General features: G+C 35.5%; 1 protein-coding gene across 4 annotated transcripts in view; it reads left to right on the forward strand.

Moving 5' to 3' along the window:
• The first annotated feature begins 214 nt into the window (after positions 1-214).
• The window catches only part of LOC141974012 (uncharacterized), a 47197-nt gene continuing 26704 nt past the window's right edge, over positions 215-20707 (forward strand). Inside the window, exons 1-6 of one of the 4 annotated variants that reach the window (XM_074933241.1) lie at positions 215-555; positions 8931-9015; positions 9475-9566; positions 10571-13057; positions 15617-15799; positions 19174-19341. In XM_074933241.1, coding sequence (XP_074789342.1) covers positions 8987-9015; positions 9475-9566; positions 10571-13057; positions 15617-15799; positions 19174-19341 — 2959 coding nt within the window. In that variant the 5' untranslated portion in view covers positions 215-555; positions 8931-8986. The other 3 variants (XM_074933240.1, XM_074933243.1, XM_074933242.1) reach the window with 3 other exon arrangements.

Raw genomic sequence — 20707 nt, forward strand, 5'->3', positions numbered from 1 at the left:
TTTGATAAAGTAGAAAAAAATAGATGGTGTTGAAACACAAACCAAAATTGATACTACTAACTTAGCTGTTATTAAGCTGTAAACTCATGTGATGTGTTGCCATCTCATGTAAACTCATATAATATGGATTGTGAGATTTTTAGAGACTTTGGATTGGTCCCTATAAGCATATTTATCTCATTTTTCATATTGAATATGTGTAAACACATGAAAAATGAAATCATTCCAGTGTTAATACCATATATATATATATATATACATTAACATATTATGTGTTTTGTATAGGAATATTATCAAGCTGATAAACAATTATATTGAATTCTGCAACAGGTGAAGGAAGAGGGTGGATGTCAATGGGCTGATTAAAGGTAGACCAGTCATGATGCTTCATGGAATTAAATATACTAAGCAGATTCTGAGCTTAGGAGACAGAAATAGAAAAAGAAGTGGAGCAAGACTGTGAACAATGTTGCTTCCTCTTTTATCTTTAATTTTAATTAGATAATCTGATTCATTAAGACTTTTCAGACAAAGCTGACATTTTATAAAGCCCTGGTAAGTTTAGTTGTTACTTTTCTTATCTGTTTTAGCTGTTAAGAGTTAAATAACTAGTAGTCTTTTATTGGTTCAGTGTTTGGAAGGATATGTGTATACAGCATATCATTGCTGACTGGAGTTGACAGTACAGAAGTGGTTAAGTCCAAAGGAAAAAAAAAAAAATTTGAACTTGTTATCCTATTAAGCCTTAGCAATACAGTCAGCCCATCTTTCATGAGCGTAGAAAAGCAAATTATTCAGAGAGTCCGTAATAGCAAGCAAATATCTGAGGAAAATGAATACTGGCTCAGTGTAACAGTAAGTATAACCTTTTTTTTTTTTAATTAAAATTACACCCTGTCAGGTAGTATTCTGTAGTTATTAATTGTTGTAACTCATCATAGCTTTTATAAAATATGGGATTTCTTCAGGGTTTTTTTCACAGTACATAGAGTTTAAAGAATTTCAATTATAATTCAGTATATAGTTTAGTTTTCTGAAAAAATAAGAATTATAGTTTCCCAAACAGAAGGGATTTTTCAGGTGGATTTTTGACTGTGAGTAAAGAAAGTTTTATTAAATGATAGGGATTTCTAAGATGGATTTTTGGTTCCTAAGATTGTATCTGTCATTTTAGCATATAGGGACTTAATGTGTCTTAGTATATAATTTTAGAAGTAAAAGCCTACCTGAATGAACTTGTTACAGTGTACAGCTATCGTGCAGGTTTCTTTTGGTGAGCTGATTTTCAAGTATAATCAAAGATTTTGGATTTACATTATTACAATAGATGAGACGTTCTGAAGACCAAAAGGTTGAATAATTCAGCTTGACAAAGAATTGTAGTACTTCATTGACAGGAACGTCTCTGAGTATAGAAATTATATTTTATTATTGGAAATGGTCATGTGTTACAGTGAGATTTCTACTAATTTCATGACCATTTGCCACATCACTTCTGAAGGGTATTTCACTTACCTGCTGTCATGTTCGATACTGACAAAGCATGAATTGCATGCAAAAACAGAAACAAAAGTGACTAAAATGCAAGATAGCATACTAAATAAACTCACTGACAAAAAAAGGGTTAATCCATCTGACATTCAAGTTAGCAGTTTTTCCTTTGGTCTGTAAAATAGGAATAGCAGAGGTCGAACAATGTCAACAGAAATGACAATTCATGGGATTTTTTTTTTTATATATATCTTTTCAGAACTTTTGTTGAAGATAAAATTATTTTACCAGGTATAACAGAGATACAATGCACAATAAAATATGTTCTCTATGCCAGTTTTTAAAAATATGTTTTTACATACATTATGAGAAATACATCCATTGCATTAAACTGACACTGCTGGAAAAATCTGCTCAGTAAGTTGAAATACTCATTATGCTAAAAATATTCATTGTGCTAAAATCATCACATGGTCGCTGTATAGACCATTTACAGCACAGAGACTACCTATTTCTCCATTTTGTTGCAGTGCTGTGTATCTTTAAATGAGGTTAAAAATGAACAATCTTGTTGCAGAAATGAAACATCTCCAAAACATAAAATGCATACTTACCTTTATTAGTACATTATTTCTTCTTGTTGGGGTAAAAGCTCAAAATAATTGAACAGAAAGCAAAATTAGTAAGTAGAAGCTTTATAAGAAAATTACTTTTATATATGGTTTTGCAGAATTTAAGAATTGAAAGATGAACCTATGACTTGTCCCTGAAAAGACAAAAATGCTTGTGCATATACAGCCCATGATGGCTGAACTTTTTTTTTACCATGAATTTGCTGGCATTTACATTCTCAATTCTTAATTAATCTTGAAAACATTTGACTGGCTGCTACTTTATTAGCTTTTTTTAAAACTAAAATTGAGAGCTTCCTGTCTGCAGAAATCTTTTACATAATGGCAATAACAGTATAACCACTATTCCTTAAAAAAATACTGGTCAAAACATATTTAACACTTCGTGTGGTGTCACTTGTTGCTTACAGAAGAGTCCAAAATAATGCAAAGTCTAATTACATGGGATTTGGATTTCCTGAATATGCTCATTCATGGCAAAAGTGATGTTCTTAGTTGCTTAGACAATAACCTTCCTTGAGAATCAGAACTGCAGAAATATTGACTGATGTTTGCTGTCTTTTCATGATCTGAAAAAGCAAAATCCTGATTTGGTGTGCTCATTAAAAATTCCACAACACATTTCACAAATAAAATACTTGATCACTGGGTCCCAATATAATACCTGTTGTAGATTAATTTCACTTATCCATGCTTTTCTAAGCGTTTCATTTGGATGCACTATTCTCATAGCTAATTGGATACTGCCAGATAACTACTGAGTTCCATTTGAATGGAAGCCAATTCTTTGCAGCCATATAATTCATGTTTTAATTAATTTTGTAAAAGGCTTTAGGGTCCTGTTACAGTCCCTGTAAATGGCTGCCTGATTCCCTTGTTCTAGACATTTTGCAAAGGCATTTTTTAAAGACCAGTCTTTTCAGGAGAATATGTAGACAAAACTATAAACAGGTGAAAATGAGATACATACAAGCTAAGGCAGGGAGTAAGAAACACAGCTAAGACAGACAGTTTTTATAGCATCACTTTTCTTGCATGTGTTTGGCATAAAATACATTTTTTGGCAACAGTCTTGCAGAAATGACTGTTCAGAAATTATTCAAATAAGGTAATAGTGGGAGCTTGATAAAGAGATTTGGAGCATTTTTGTAGGGAAAAAAAAAAAAAAAAAGCAAAACCAAAAGGTACTTCAATAGGACATACTTGAAGGAGACAAGTAAGAGGTAAATCAATGATGAGCCCTTTTTGCATACTCTATATGGCATCATTAGGCTCTCATATACAACTCATCCTAATGACATTGTTAAGAGTAAATGATCTGTGGGCCATCCGCCTTGGTGCATAAAATCTAACAGGTAATATGCCACAAAACACAGGAGAGTGAAAGGAAAAATTCACAAGGAAAAATCAGGCTTTAAGAATCATTTGAGAAGGAGGAGACGAAATAAGCAGTGAGAGCCTGGGCCAAACATAGTTGGTAAGTTGAGTAGCAAAGTCAAAGCAAAGATCAGTATTGAATAGAATATTGAGAAACACAAGAAGAGCCAGTGGAAGTCAATGAGAACAAAATTCAGTGTAGTTAAGGTTATCTAAGGGCAATGGAGACAAAAAGTAGGATTCTGTATCCAAAGAGAGGAAATTAATCAAAAGGGTTTGACATGGTTGAAATACAGAAGAAAAGAGCAGTAGAAGGTTCTTGTTTAAGAAAGGCTTGTTCAGGTATTCTGTAAAAGTATTCTACAGTCTGTGAACAGTATAGGATTCAGTGGGGAAGTATTCAGTGAGCTGCCACTGAATGTATTTATAGCCATGCATTCTACAACATAAGATACTGAACTTATAAGAAACTTACCATCTGAAACAGCAATTAGTATTTTCCTGACAGAACATTAAATGTTTTGCAAATACATTGTGTCACCACTCTGTTCTGATTCAACATTATTAAATACCTGGACTTGTGCTGTCCCACACAATATCCTTGTCTCTAAACTGAAGAGACATGGATTTGATGGATGGATCAGTCGGTAAATAAGAAATTGGCTGGATGGTCGCACTCAAAGAGTTGCAGTCAACAGCTTGATGTCCAAGTGGACAGTGACAAGTGGTGTTCCTCAGGTGTCAGTATGGGGACCAGTGCTATTTAACATCTTTGGTGGGGACATGGACAGTGGGATTGAGTGCACCCTCAGCAGGTTTGCTGATGATACCAAGCTGTCAGCACGCTGGAGAGAAGGGATGCCACCCAGAGGGAACTTGACAGGCTTGAGAGGTGGGCCTGTGCAAACCTCATGAAGTTCAACAAGGCCAAGTGCAAGGTCCTACACCTGTGTCAGGGCAATCCCATGTGCAAATAAAGGCTGAGCAATGAGTGGATTGAGAGCAGCCCTGCAGAGAAGGACTTGTGGGTATTAATGGATGGAAAACTGAATGAGCCAGCAATGTCCATTTGCAGTCCAGAAAGCCAACTGTATCCCAAGTTGCATCAAGGGGATTGTGGCTAGCAGGTCCAAGGAGGTGATTCTATTTCTCTGCTCCATTCTTGTGAGACCCCAGCTGGTGTTCAGCTCTGGCGCCCCAAACATAAAGACATGGATCTGCTTGAGCAAGTCCAGAGAAGGGCCACAAAAATGATCAGGGGGTGGAGCACTCTCTTACAAGAACAGGTTGAGAGAGTTGGGATTGTTCAGCCGAGAGAAAAAAAGGCTGTGGGGAGACCTTATAGTGGCCGTCCAGTACTTGAAGGGGCCTACAGGAAAGATGGGGAGAGACTCTTTCTCAGGGAGTATAGGGATAGGATGAGGGGTAACAGTTTTATACTGAAGGAGGGTAGATTTGGATTAGATGTTAGGAAGAAATTCTTTACTGTAAGGGTGATGAGACACTGGCACAGGTTGCCCAGAGAAGTTGTGCATGCCCCCGCCCTGGCAGTGTCCAAGGCCAGGTTGGACGGGGCTTTGAGCAACCTGGTCTAGTGGAATGTGTCCCTGCCTGTGGCAAGGGGGTTGGAACTAGATGATTTTAAAGGTCCCTTCCAACCCAAACCTTTCTGATTCTTTGAAATATTTTCTCCATATTTTCCTTACTTTGTATTAGTTTTCCTCTTCTGCCAGTGTCTCATCATTACTGTAGAGGTTCACTGAACATGCTTGCTCAGAAAGCTTAAGAACACACATGTTTTCACATAAAATCTCTGTTTTGTAAGTATTCAAAAGTGAAGCAAAATAACTCCTGTATTCTCAATTTCACTTCCAACCAGCATTTTTCAAGAGAACTTTTCTTGCCTGACAAGATTATCTCAGTGGCATATATTAGAAAAATATTTTGTTATTTTGTTACCATTATTATCACAAAGCTTTTCATCACCTGCATTATCCTGAAAGAAATACTATTATGGATGTTATTCACAGTGAAAATGAACCCATCCTAGATAGAGCTTTTACCATATTTATGGTGGAGAGTGATCTTTCATTCAAAATTAAGAAGTTATTATTCTGAGCTAACCCAAATAGTGCTGTTTAGAACAACCTGTCATATAGAGCACTATGTCAGTGGATGTTGACTTCCATCCAATGAACTGCTGTGTCTCTGTTCTCATCTAAGCTAATTAGACTAGTGTTCATCTAGTGTTCATCTAGTGTCCAGCAGTGGACAGAATAGTCCCTAATGCAGGGTCTTACTCTGTAGTCCTGATGCATCTATCTAAGTCAAGTCAATGGGTCACTCATGTGACTAGGATTGAAGGTGATGAGATTCCTGATTCTGTTAGCACATCTCAGCTGTACTACCAACAAAGCAAGAATAGACAGAGACAATGCAAGGAAAACAAAAAAAGATGAGTAAAAATAAAGAACTGGTGCTTCTTCTGATGTGGTAAACCTTAGAGGAGAAAGCATAAATTAACATACGGAAATGTAGTAGAGACAACAAAACTATTGGCTTCATAAAGGTTCTTTCCAGAATTTACTTTAAAATTGCTTTAAGATATCAACAATTTAACACACTGCATGTATGTTTAAAATCATTAATATATAAATACAAAAATTAACACTGAGAGATGTCTTAATCACAAATGAACAGTGCAAACAATCATTCTAAATTGTAATTTTGTTCTAGTTACAACCAATTACAGAAATAACTAAAAAAACACCAAAATCCAAAATAATACAGATTAATCATCCTGTTCACCTAAGTGCCTCATCTTTGACCAGACAGCAAAATCTATAATATCCTACCACTCTGAGCAACTTCAATCTGTGGCTACCTCTACTGATGGTTTCACAGCTGCATGCTCAGATTATTAAATTTTAGAAGGTACTAGATTCTTTCTGACAATCCTGGCATGCAGAGAACCAACATTATCTACCTTCAGTACTTTCAGATTGTCCTGTGCCACTAAAAGCTATTTGAATAGCAATAGAACTAGTGACCATCTCAGACCTAGAATTTATTCTGCAAAGTTTTATGATGTTTTGCCATGACAAAATCTGGCAAAAACATATAGCTATGAGGAGAAACTTAAATGAATATGATTTTCATTTTAATTGATCCACAGTACTTTCTGCCTCCTCAATATTCCAGCATTCTTCTTGCAGCATTTCCTCTTTTCTTTTTGGTATTGTTCAGTGGTCTTTTCACTTTTCTACTCCTTCATCCGTCTTGAACCATGATAACCTTATCCCCAAATCCTTCATAATTCAGAACCACTCCTAACTGATTACAGTCATGCCTATTATTCTTTCCTACAAAAAGGCCTTAAACAATTTATGTACTGAATATATTCCTGGCCTGTAAGGTGCACTCAGCATTCAGTAAAATGCAGATTTTCTTTAGAGTAATCTGTAGTGCATACAGCTGTACACTTAACTATCAAATGCAAAGAGTAAACCAGGCAAATAATTTTTAACAGCATTTTATCAAGGAAATTTAGCAATTGCACTTCCTAAATTGAGATTAACCATTTCATTACTGACCATAGGATAGGGGGAAAAAATTAAAGTGGAATTCCTGGGGAACAACAAAAAACAGTGTAACAAAAGGTAAGTATTTTGGAAAGACAACCATGAAAGTCAAGAAGGAAAAAAGGAAGAGGAAGGAACTGGGTGTGTAGCATCTTCCTTAGGTTGAATTGAGAGAATTCCTAGAAGTAAAAATATTTTCTCAATTACAACTTCATGAAATATAACTGAAACCTCAAGTATCACAATCAGATTTGGAGCTCTGTTTATCTGTTGTTCCTATTGTCATAAATATATGCACCAATCTGCAGATCTTACATAACATAAGACACCTCTAAATAGGAGTTTGATAGTCTTAACATGCTTGCATATATAACCCTGTAAGAGAATACTGATTTTTATCTGGAACTAATAGACACTGTCTCATATCCAAAACTACAGATAAATATCAGTCCCAGGTTTTGCCTCTGTGTCCTTTAAAGCCTTCTATTTGGCTTTAAGATCATTCTTCCCATGACAATAGAGCTCAGCTGGCAGGTTTGACTGTCTGTCAAGCTTTGAAATTTTACACAATAAACTTTACAAAGTGTCTGCTGTGAAATAAATATAAAATTTTCTCAGTCTTTCTAGTGTAATCCAAGATGGGGGAGAATGCCTGCACTTCTGCAGCCGACTAATAGATGTGTTAGTGCACTAGCATATTCAGTCATTTAGCCTTACACAAAATTTGTTTTAAGAAGTCAATAACTGTGTCTTGAAAGAAGAATTTTTTCCCAGTTTTTTGACTAGCTATGTGTAACTGCACACAGTGGCATGTAAAATGTGTCTTGTAATGTCAGTGCAATGATTTAAAAACCTTTATCCTAATCCTCATTTTTATAACAAAATCCATACATCTCCGTTACACCAAGTAAATTCACAGCCTGAAAAATTCACTCATGTTCTTTCTGCAATGACTCATTTGATATACTGATGATCATCTAAAGATGGTTATGGCTATTAACATTTGCAGTCAGCTGAATTTTCCTAACACAACTCTGCTGATTTTCAAGACTATCCTGATGATGTATGAGCAGTTCAAACACTTCTAATTTCAGATAATGCGAATTAACTATTCCAAGGTCGTGTAGAATACAATAGAAAATCTTTGGATTAAATAAACAGAAACACATCCTAACACATTGACTTATTTTGGAAAGTTGATTATTTTCATTATCAAATGAAATATCAATCCCAAAAAATGCTACCAATTCTAATTGGTTAAATAGCGTCTACATCACAATCCTGCTGCATGGGATACAGACCTCTTCCATCAATACCATGCCTTCAGTCATCATTCAGCCCCATTGCATGATAGGATTGGTAGATGACTTCTAGATTTTAGCTATTCTGTTAAATTCAATATAAATTTAAGGTCTCACTTCAGTGATCAACTGCAAGAAACTGACTGATTAGCTAAATAAACATGGATGCAAAGCTCAGTTCCTAGTTGAGGGTTTAGGGATTCTTAATTTGTCTCAGATTATTGAAATACACAAATAGTAGCATCCATAATATTTCCCGTGGGCTAAACCTTCTTTCATATCACGTTTCTTAAGGCCTGTTAAATTCAGACAGTGAAATTTCCCACAGGTCCATGAAGAAACAAAATTAAGCTTTAAAATTTTTATTTTCTTGATTTTGTGAAAATAATACTATTGAAGAATTAATTATTAGAAGTATTCCACTTACCAATTAATTTGAGTGGAATAGGTCTTCAATACTAAGATAGCATTAACAATTAATCTTACATTTAACAAGTTCCCCTATGAGGTGAAAAAATCATCTAAGACAGTTTTCTTCTTTCAACAAGCAAACACAAGGGACAACCCAAACTGTGGAATGTAGACTGGTTTTGGTTTGCTCTGCATGAGACTCAGTTATGCACTTAATCCTAGGTAAGGCCTTTTATTCTCCTGTATTAAGTCTGAATTTTTCTCAAGAGAAAAACTAATGATTACTAAGGATTTCATTATGTATATAAATAAAATTGAATTTAAAATGAATACTTAAAAACAAAATCTTTAAAAAGCGGAATTGAATAAAAACATAGGCTGGGAAAAGTCAGCCACTGACAAAATCTCACACAATCATCAAATATTGGTTCAGTCCCCACAGCTGAGATCATCAGACCTTGATTTTAAGCTATTATTTAGAAACCTTTGAAAATTTGGTCCCAAACAATCAACAGAATAGAATAGATGCACTATTACCTGCTCTAGCACTTTTCTGGGTTTCATTATAACCAGTCAGTTTTTGCATAGGAGAAAACCCAAATTAAAGAGCCTGAGAGAGCTAGAGAGCAAAATTATTCTAGAGAAACTTTCTCATTATCCAATGTTTTCCCTCCCACACAGAAGAGTGGAATCCAGATGTCCTCAGTTCTTAGAAATGAGTAGAAAAAGAAGAAAAATCTACAAGGGCAGAAAGAGCTCTGATTCCAGAGAATGTAAGTTTACATAAATGTTTAACTTGAAAAACATCAGAATCATAGGTGGTTATTCTCCATTTACTCATCAAGATAGAAATCCATCTTTGTGCCCCAGTCTGTTTGTCAAATTTGAAATAGTTACACTCAAGTGTGGGTACATACAGATAATGTCTTGGTGAAGCTAGTTGTTTTATTTTAGTTGAGTTGCTATCCTATTTCTGGCAGTCTTTCTTAAGATGTTGATGTTTAATTGCCTCAAATTTTCAGCATTCTTGCTGTAAATTTCTCAGTGTTGTCTAAGTTTAACAGCTTGTTCTAATCCTACTTAGGTAGATGTCACTGTAAACTGTTATCCTCTAATGCACATGGCCTATTCTAAAAAAAGCCCAAGCAAAGCAGAATTTTATGTAATTGTATGAATGCCATGAAATCTTGCCTAGTACAGCTTCAGCCAGAAAACAGTATTTTCTTCTGCTTCAAACAGGGAACTGTGGCTCATATCCTCCTGGCAACGTGCCACTGATCTGCTGTGTGATTGTGACAGTATTCATTATCCCTTTGTTTGCTCATCTGTAAAAGGATTATAAAAGTCAACTTCCATGTAATTTACCCCAAAATGCAAACATGCAATGGGATATTGATTGTCCCAGTGTGTTCACAGGAATGAAGTAAATACTGAGAGAAGTAATGAAATTTAAAAGGTAGATCTTTCTATATGCAAATAGAATACCTTATCCTCTAACAACTGTAAAACTTTCTGAGAAAAAAATGCATTAATTTCTTCCAGTCAGATTGAATTAACATGGCCTACCCTGTTTATCTGACTTCACATTACTTATCAGATACTTAAGACAGAAGAAGTTAATACTGAAATGAAAAAATAATGTTGTAGAAAATACATTACACGTTGAGGATAGAATAGGCATTTTCTATGAAAAGTGTCTCAAAGCTTATCAGACATTTGTGACATTTCTTACCAAATCATGGGAAAAACATTTTTTTCTTTTTTTACCTTAAATTAGATGAACAGTTGTCACCCATTTGTAAATGCCAGCAAAATGTAGGAAACCTTGGAAATAAAGCAGATGAGGCTCTGGCTCACTTCACCGAGCCAGTGGATGTAAAAGGTACTGAAGAAGATGGAAAAGATCATAAAAACAAGAATCAGAGTAGCTCAGATGCCTCTGAAGATAGAGACCTTGATACCGTATCAGACAGCGAAAAAGAAGGAAAGAAGGAAAAGAACCACCCTCCCCAAATGTTCTCTCCTCATCAAGATGAAATCCTAGCTACAGTAACTTTTGGTGAATCAGAGGGCTCATCCACAGGAAAAATTACATTGTGGGGCAAGCCAGACTCTGCAGAGTCCATTAGCTTGGCTACTGGCAAAATTACTGCTGAAGTAAAATATGGTTCTTTTAATGTGAAAGTAGAAATTAAGAATGTTTCTTTGTTTGATTCTGAAACAAAACTCATAGCTGAAAAAAGGAAAAGTTCAAAGAACAATAAATGTTGCCGAGAAAGACACCAGAGAAGCCAGTGTTCAAAGTGTTCCAAGTACCAGTGTTCTTCAACTGACCATTCAGCAGAACACCATGGAAATTACAAGGAGTCTTCTAAACATAAAATTCAACGTGCCATCAATAAAAATTCCTCCCTGAAAATGAACATTGAATCAAATGAAATTAAAGTGGAATATACCAATAGAAAGAAAAATCTAAAGGTTAACATCAAACCTGGTGAACAGGCACAGAGTAAAACCTGCAACAGGAAACATGAAGATACATACTGGATTGAAACAGATTACTCTGTAACAGAGGCACCTTGCAATAGAGACTGTGACTCATCTTTTAACTTTTATGAAAAAGTAGACTATACATTCCCAGATGGATGTACACTTCTCCCTCCACCTAAAGAATTTGCTGACTGTGACAACATGCATTTGGATACAATTGCAGAGGGGATATCTTCGTACCCTGTTAATGACAGAAAGGAATCTGACAGCCTCTCTACAGCCTTGAGAATCAGGGGGGAAGAAAATTATTTACATAAACATAGCAAAAAGGACTATGAAGACCACACCAGTGAAAACTTTTCAAATTTTTCAAAAGATAAAATACTTTTCTCAAAAATAAATACCGCAAATTATCTTGTAGCTAGTAATACCTTGAATAACCCAAAAACTGGGAAGGAGTATATCAGTAAGAACAATGAACTAGGTCAAGAAAGAAAGAAGTATGACAAATGGAAAGACACAGGGCAAAAACCAGCAAGAAGAAAGTCTTTCCCAGATACTACCCTTGATGCACCATCACTGGTTCACCCTAGAAGGGATTCTGGGTTTTATTCATTGCCATCCTTAAAAGTACTGCCTAAGGAGACCAAAGCAGGAGATGCCTATAACAGGAACTCGCATGTTCATATCAGCTATACAGAACTTTCTAAATGTCCTGACTTGACCTCCTCACTGAGAAGTTTGAGGGGTCTTAAGTCTTCATATCAGTATGCTTTCACGTCATTTGATCATAATATTACCATTTATCCATCTGAGCCTGAAGAAAGTCTAGATGGCACTTGTTTACTGAATGACCGTGCAGACTATGTGGGGCAAGGTGAAGAAACAGAAGAAACATTAGGGGAGAGTCTTCATTCCAGTGGTGCTATAAATGAGAAAAAAGAAAATGGGCATGAGGAGCCTCTGAGAAACTTAGCCATATGGGAAGAAGACTCTGAGTCTACTGAAAATGCTTTAGATGAAGGGACACCAGAGTACAGCCATCTAGAAAAGCACATTGAATTACAAAGCAAAGCTCAGCTAGTAGAGGTCTCTTCACATTCTAGAAGCTCTTTGGGTGAAACACATAAGGATAAGGAAAGTGCTAATAATACATCTATAGAAAGCAACCCAAATCAACTTGCAGCTTTACAACAAAATGTTCACCTACCCCCTGCAGAGCCTGAGGTAGCAAAAAGAAGGAGAGGGTCAGTAATCACTGTGATAACTGGAGAATTAGAACGAAGACTTATCCAAGGTGACACTAAATTAATACCTGATTTTTTTGACTCTGCATTAAGAAAAGAGTCTAAACTTCCCTGTAGTATACAAGAAAAATCCTTGCTGTCATCCTTGCTATTAGATCCTGAGGAGCATAACATGAATAATGAATCAGAAAGCTTTTCAGAGATACAAGACATATTTGGGGATATTCTTGTTGAATCTGATTGCCATAGTAATTCCGCACAGGTTGCCATATTATCTACCTCTTTGGCATATACAGAAAAGAAAGAGAATTTCCCAGAACAGTCAAGTGTCGAGGAAAGACCAAAGAATTTTTGCAGTAAAGAGGCAACTGATGATAGCTTAAAGAGAGAGCCTGAAGCACATCAACTACCTCAGTTAGCCAAATCCAGCTCTGATGAAGTTAAGAAAAAAAAGATTGAAATGAAAGAAGATTTTCATCAGAATGCAGATATTCCCCCATCATCAGTAAAACAGATTAGTCAGAAAGGTAGGTGTTATAAGACTTCGGGAGTTAATGTCATTTACACACCTTTTGCATAGGTGGTTTATTGCTTTGGTGACTTTTTTTTTTAAATGAAAGTATATCATAACTTTACAAAAAGATTATATTGGCTTGCTAGACCATTTGATTATAATATACAGTTATTGTGCTGAGGATCCTAGGAGCCATCTTATAGAGCCAAGTAACTTAAATTAAAAAATAAAGAAAATTTTAATTCAGCTTTGCTCAAGAAGTGGGTTTCCTACATTAAACAGCCCATCCTATGCATCTAGTAAGCAAAGCAAACACCAAAACAAGAAGGGTTTTTTTGCAGTTGACATGTGGCATGAACTCAGAGGTCTAGTCAGTGTTTAAAACCATATAAATCTGTTTTTTGAATCCACGCAATCTAAGCAAATACTGAATTCTAGGTACATCTCAGTCCTAATTCTGGCTGAGTCTTTACATGTCATGGAATGACCATACTAGATCATTTAACCTTCTTTCTCCTCTCTTTATGTCATCAAGAAAACTGCATATGAAAAATAATTGGTTGTAATCGTTAATCTTTTACAAAATTTCTTGTATTCCCTTCTGTAATCCATCTACTTATATCCATAACTGGTCATTTAAAAGGAGTGGTGTAAATTATAAAAATGTAAAGCCATAATGGGACACTGCACACTACAAAGTAAGCTTCTTACATTGTGAATATGTACACACACATATGTGAGTGTGTGTTTTTGAAATATCACTCCAAACACTTTAATTTTATTTTTTTAATATTAATCAAGTTATATGCAAATTTAACTCAGATTGTCCTCTCCAGAAGAGAATGTTTCCAGCAGGTTTGGAGGCTAGGAGTTCTATAATGTTGAAAAATAAATGGGAAAATTTCTTAAAAAATCTTAGTAAAAAGCATCAGAAAGTTTTTAATAATCTTACTGGTATGTCCTCCAAGGTTGTCCTGTTTGGCACTGGTAATGGAAATTTCAAAAATTCCTGAAGTTTATATAGACTATATAAATATAACTAGATATTGCTATATAGATCAATATCTAAAATAAATAGAGAATTAATGCAATAGAAATCTCTTTAGAACAAGATATAGAAAGAAGACACTGAAGGAAGCTTACATGCTCAAAAACTTTGACTTCTCATACATTAGATCTCCACAGTTAAACTCACAGGACAGAAGTGAGGTGTAGTTATTTCTTGCACTTTGATTTTATTCTTTCCTCTCCCTTCCACCTCTTGCTAAGAATTATCTGTGTGTGTTCTTTCTCTAACCTATCACCTCACATGGTCTGTAACTTTTGTCCTCTTTTGGTCTGTGGCAGTGTTTTGATTTTCCATCTGTGTTATTCTTAGCAATGCTGTGGAGGTCCCACCTTAAAGGAGTAAATGTGTACATCCGGAAAGAAGTATAAGCATTTAAAGTTTTAAAACTTGTTAATATGAAATGAAGTCCACTTGTAATGTGGGAATACTAGCCTACCTAGTCAAGACATTGAGCAATGTGGGACTTGCTGTGCTTGGTAATTCAGTGCCACTGGAAAGGATATGTGTCATTTTTTAACAAAGAGTGAGAGCATCTAGAACAGAGGAGAAAAATAGATGCAGATGTTGTAAAGAGGATGGGGGAGAGGAGTCCAAGCAATCTAGAAGTCTGCTGGTGCTGTGGGAACTTACTTATTATCAGAGGGCCAAGGACTCATGCAAAGGGCCGTAGAAGGGCACTACAAGAAATTGGTTTCCTAACTCTCAGCAACAGTCAGCTGCCCTGGAGAAGGGGCTCAGTGGCACATGTCTGTGATGGAGATCTGACTGAAGTCAGAAAGAGGCTATTGAGCCAAGAGAGCACTTACACAACACTGTTGAGGCTGGGCTCACTTATTCCCTATCTATCCTTGCCGGTGGATTCAGTTGCATTTTCAGAATGGAATCCAGCACAGTCTGCTTTCCAATTGTTGTTTTAGCTTAAATAGTAATACAACAAATAGATTTTTATTGCCCTACCTAGAAAGAAACTGAAAGTAGATAGATAGATAGATATAGATAGATATAGATATATATTCTCCTTTACTTCATACATCTACATACTGGCCACTTCAAAAATGTATGAGTACTTGTAAATAAAATCTATGAGCAATTTACATGTTTCTGCATAAAAATGGTGCGATACAAATGGCTATCTAGGTATTTAACTACAGATACAACTACCACAAGGTAATCACATGCACTTTTCTCTGCATGAAAACCTCAATTAATCTAAAATATATAATTTCAGTATTATTATATATTATATTATATTATATTATATTATATTATATTATATTATATTATATTATATTATATTATATTATATTACATTACATTATATTATATTATATTATATTATATTATATTATATTATATTATATTATATTATATTTCCAGTATTATTTGCTGTTTTCACTTCTATGTTTGGTTAGGTTATTCTCGTATTTAGAATGTGAAAATTTTAAACAGTGTAATTGCTTAAGTTGTCTTGCGTATTCCTTACAATGTCTGGTTATAATTTAGACTTGAAATCAGAAATGAATAAAACCAGAAAGCTGCCTTTGATGAAAGACACCAGAGCTAGTGATAGTTCCCAGGAAGAAGCAATAGACCAGTGGGCCAGGAGACGGAAACAGTTCAAAGACAGCAAAAAATGCAGTTCGACTGGAGGAAGCTCCATAAACAGCACAATTACTGAGGGATCAAGTGAGTACTTTAGTCTTACAATTCTATTCTTTCTCCTTCATGTGACTGACACTCTGTTTTCAGCTAAGAAAATCCATAACTTCAGTCTATGTCTTAGTCATTATCATGAGCAAGCATATTTTATCCAACTGAACTATCCCTCACTTATGGGAGTTAGTATCCTCTCTCCTTCATATAACCAAGTGAACAATCTTACTGAAAAACAGTTGTTTGTACCATTCTTGTACATATGCAGCTAATGTTAAGACAAGTTCTAAGCACAGACAAACAGGTAATTACATACAGCAGCAATTTTGAGAGTGTAATGAAAGCCATACTTCTGATGCCCACTTTGCTTATGTCCAGGCCACGGTGAGCTGGGAGTCCTCTCCTAAGATTACCACCTGATTCACCTTTGTCTTCAGGCTGTTGTCTAGATTGTCCTTCACTGCCCCTCTAGTTACTGAAACAGTTAGTCCTATAACTGTCTCATTAAGAAATCTGTCACCTTGCTATATGCTCATCAGCTTAAATCACATGGGAAATTAAAGAGTAACTGTTTAATGAATTTGCAATACATGGAAATGGAGTTCTCGAGGAAGGGCTGCACAGTCTAAGAGAGAACATATGTGTTACTACTTACTTCACACCACCTTTGACTCCTGTTTTGCTATTTTAGTAGTGTAAGAAGTACTTTGATGAAGAAATGTGCACTTCTCTGTGGAAATATTTTGTGCTGTGATGGTTACTTCTGATGAGGGAAGTTTTATCTGTAAATGTATAACCTCCTTTCTGAAGAAGGTTAAATGTAAACGTATGGAAGACTGAGAGCTGTAAGGCTTCAGCACAGGTCCAATAGAAGATAAACTGTAAATATGTTCTGTCTCTGTGCTGAAAAGCTAAGTACTACATCAGCAGGGCATCAATTCACTACCTAAACATAGGTGTCAGTTGCCAGATGGGATGCCAATAGGTTTCTGAATGTGTGACCTACAGGCAACCCATGCCTTTTTAAAGCAGTTACTGAATGTCAAGTGAGATACCTTAAGGCATCTAATATGGTACTAGCCACCTGTGATCAGATAACTGAGTCAATCCTTAAGTTTTTAATGCCTGTTATTAAAGGGATGAATGATGTGTCACATGAAAATTAAAAAGCTGTTTATTGGTAGCAGTTTCCATGCTTTGCCCCTAAGACTAATTCAAGTCCATGGCAAGGAGGTTAGAAAGTTACCATGTCAAACCACCAAAGCTCAAAAACCTACCAGGAGATAGATACACCAAGATAAACTGTTCATTGATTTCAAAAGTAATATCTGTTGAATATAAGACTGGACCATTCATTTTACTAGATCAGGCACATGCTGATAACAGAGAAAATAAAATAATTTTTAAAAAAAATTAATAAACAACAAACAAAAAGACTAAGTTGCAAGAGCTAGAAGATTTTGATAGCACATGGCATGAACCTGAAGTGGTCTCCAGAACAGGTGAGTGAGCAGACAATTCTGTCATATATCTTAGTATATAAACATTTTGGATAATATGCTACAGGCCTAAGCCTTCTGTCCATTTTGGTTTGGTAGCTAAACTGTTCACTGGTGTTTGCAGACTTGAGATAACTCAAATCAGTATCTGGAAGCAGCAGCTCCTAATGTGCTTACTTCCAGCAGCTGAGAAGTACCTAAGCGCAGCTTGTTCCTGATGCTCATAAACTGCTCAGTTTGACATCAGTGCCGAAAGCTCAAGGTGGGGAGATGTAAAAAGACATTCAAGAAGTGTCTTGGCATAATTCCATAAGACCAGCATGGCAGCATTTATTTCTCTGGTTTTGACTATTTGTCACATTTTAAGTTCTAGTACAATTACAACAATTCTGTATCAAACTGGCAAAAAAAACCTGTGCTGTACTGAATTGCTTGTTGCTAGTATAGGTTTTCTTAATTTATAAATTCCTGATAGCAAGCTAAGATGTGCCTTAAACATATCATCCTAGTAGTATATATTTGCTAATTTTTATTTATTTGCTAGCAGATTTTTATACAGTTAATCATGTCAGCTTTTTATATAGTTATTCATGTCAGCTTTTTATATAGTTATTCATGCCACCTCAGACTTTCTGTATAAGGGAGGTCAGTGGATGTGGAGTATTTGTCTACATAGACACAGTTAAGCAAACTGTCAAAGTGAAAAAAGACTACCATTTAGATGTATTCAGGAAGTAACTTGCTGAACAAAACTAAACAGAGGTTAATTTTTACTTTTCTGTTTTGAAACAGAAAATCATTGCCACATCAAACACAGGATAAACAAAGCAAACAGATCCTTTCTCCAGCTGCATTAAATCCAGCTGCATTATACTAGCTGTGTTTTGTACTGAAAGGAATATTATTTTTTTTCCCACCAGATAATTTATAATAAAGCATTTTTTCAGTCTATCTGTTAGTGCAGTCTCTGATGGTCTATACATTTATATACTTTTCACCACCCAGTTTTACATTGGAAGTTCCAGCTCCCAGACTGCTTGAAGAATTGTCATACTATTGCATAGCCTTTTTCTTCACAGTCAAACTGCTGTTTATAGCCTGCTGTATATATTCAGCTGCCTGAGGTCCTATATCCTTGTGAGCCTGAACATTATTGCTTTTTCAGTTTTTAAAGCTAGAGCTTTCCTCCCTCTCCATGTTTATCTAGGTGACATGGTTTGACCCAGTGAACTCATTGCAAGACTGTGAATGCAAATTAAAACAAAATATGAACCTGAAAATCCTCATTACAACACATGTAACATCATATAAATATTAAACAGCCTAGGACAAGCCAGAAGTTTTATGTTAAACAAAAACAAAATCCAAACTATTATTTCCTCACCTCCTTTTTAATAAAACCAAATACATAGATCTGAAAGAGCTAAGATTAAGCAAACTTCAAATATGGTCATAATTACCTGAGTCATCCCAGTTACTTTCCAGTTTGTCTTTTTTCTTCCCATATGCGCTAATCTCATACTAAATTTCTAGAAAATTTGTTTGGTTTCCTAATCAAATGGGCTGCGTAAGAAAGTTTAACAATTGGCTAAAGCCTGACTTCTCTTAAAGAGGTGCAAGCTCCTCTTTCAATCATTTGCATTAAGACTTCACTTGGCATTTGTGAAGTCTTAATTCACCTGGCATTGAGTTCAATATGCAATAACATCCAATATTGTGATCTTATATTTGGACATCTTTGCAGACTGCCCCTTTAACTGCAGCAAAATTGCAGAACTAAGTACAGATGTTACAAACAGTTCATTAAGAAGTTTGAGGCAATAATTCCATGCTGACTGGACGAGGTCTGTTATTCTTAATGCATTTTCCCTACTGACTTTCCTTTTAACTGTTTTATCCTTATGACAGTAAATTCAGAGGATGCTCGGTCAGTAGATCTGAGACTACATTCTGAAAATGAGGACAGAGGCTTTTATTCAGAAAACTTTCATTCTGCTTCCTGGGTTTTCAGAGGAGATGATGTCTCTCCGGATAATAGTCCTAGATGTCTCAGCAAAAGGCCTAGACCAGTGGCAAGTAAGTTGTCTAAAGCAGCAGGTAATAAATGTCATAAAACTGTATTTATTGGGAGGATTCCATGGCATCAACTTTTTGGAGTAGATTCTGAAGACAGGAAAAAGAGCAATCCAAGGAGCTAAAAGGTTATAAGAAAAAGTAAGTAACTCTTATTTAGCTACTCTCTTTCAAAATATCATAATTACTTGACAAAACTGATACTGGTAATAGGTCATAATTAAACCTCATCTCTTGCTCCATGATAAGGGCAGAAGCAATGCAATTTCATAACTTCTCCAAGCATGGCAAAATCATAAGAGAGCTATTTCTGGACATAAAATATTACAATGTCATAAAACCTGTTCTACATCAAAATTTCAAATATAGTAGATCAAGAAAGAAAATAATTGAGTTTGCTATGGCCATGAAGGTTTGTTTTACGTGTAATTTAAACCCTGTCATGCAAATAGGTATAGTGAAAAACTCTTTCAGGGGTATGCGAGGTTTCCCTTCACTTTTCAAATTTTAAGTTACTGAAAGTTAACAGAGTTCAAAGAACTAACACAAACTGAAACACCCTGTAGCTTTCCAGGAGATAGTTCTTTGATGAAGCTCATAAATCATTCACAATGTGAGAGAAAACCGATGTCCTCTATAAATGTCCAGATATGAAAAATCTCCCTTGAAATATACGAGAATATTCTGGGGAGCCATTTTTATTGCCTCTTCCCCATGGGAGAGCTCAGAAGTTCAGTGAGATCATTAAAGTAGGGATTGAAGTATACATGCTCTTTTAAACAGGTAACATAAATTGGCCTGCTAGTAAAGTAACCTTTAAAGTAATTCCTATCTTCCAAATCATCCACAATTTGAAGACAAAACAGCTGTCATAAATTATAAAGTTGCCCTACATTAAACAAATACAGTAAGACAGTCAAATGATCAAAAGCAGACACCCTGAGAATTCATATTTATTCTGAAGTCCTTCATGAGTATAAGATATGCTAATGAGCCAGACCATTTGAGACACAATAATAATACTAGACCCCAAGAAAACATTGGAAGTAGGCAATTAGACCCTGGTCTTCCTTTTTACTCCTTTTCCCGTTATGTGTTAAATTCTACTGACTTGAAAGACATTTCACATGGGTATAGCCATGGTGTCAGGAGATGCCAGTGTGGTTGGGGTGTTGGACTAGAAGACTGGAAGGCAGTGGAAGCAGGGCGCAGACAGGAATGGGTAAACAAAAGGAAAAATTGGTATCCAAAAGACCTTCTAAAATATAACAATAAAATTACAAGAAACATATTTAAACTCATTTAAGAATTTAGAGCTTATTTTGTATTTGCAGTTTAGAAGTCTGACACTGAAAACAGGAACAATTTT

This window comes from Athene noctua, chromosome Z, assembly GCF_965140245.1.
Source record: "Athene noctua chromosome Z, bAthNoc1.hap1.1, whole genome shotgun sequence".
NCBI lineage: Eukaryota > Metazoa > Chordata > Aves > Strigiformes > Strigidae > Athene > Athene noctua.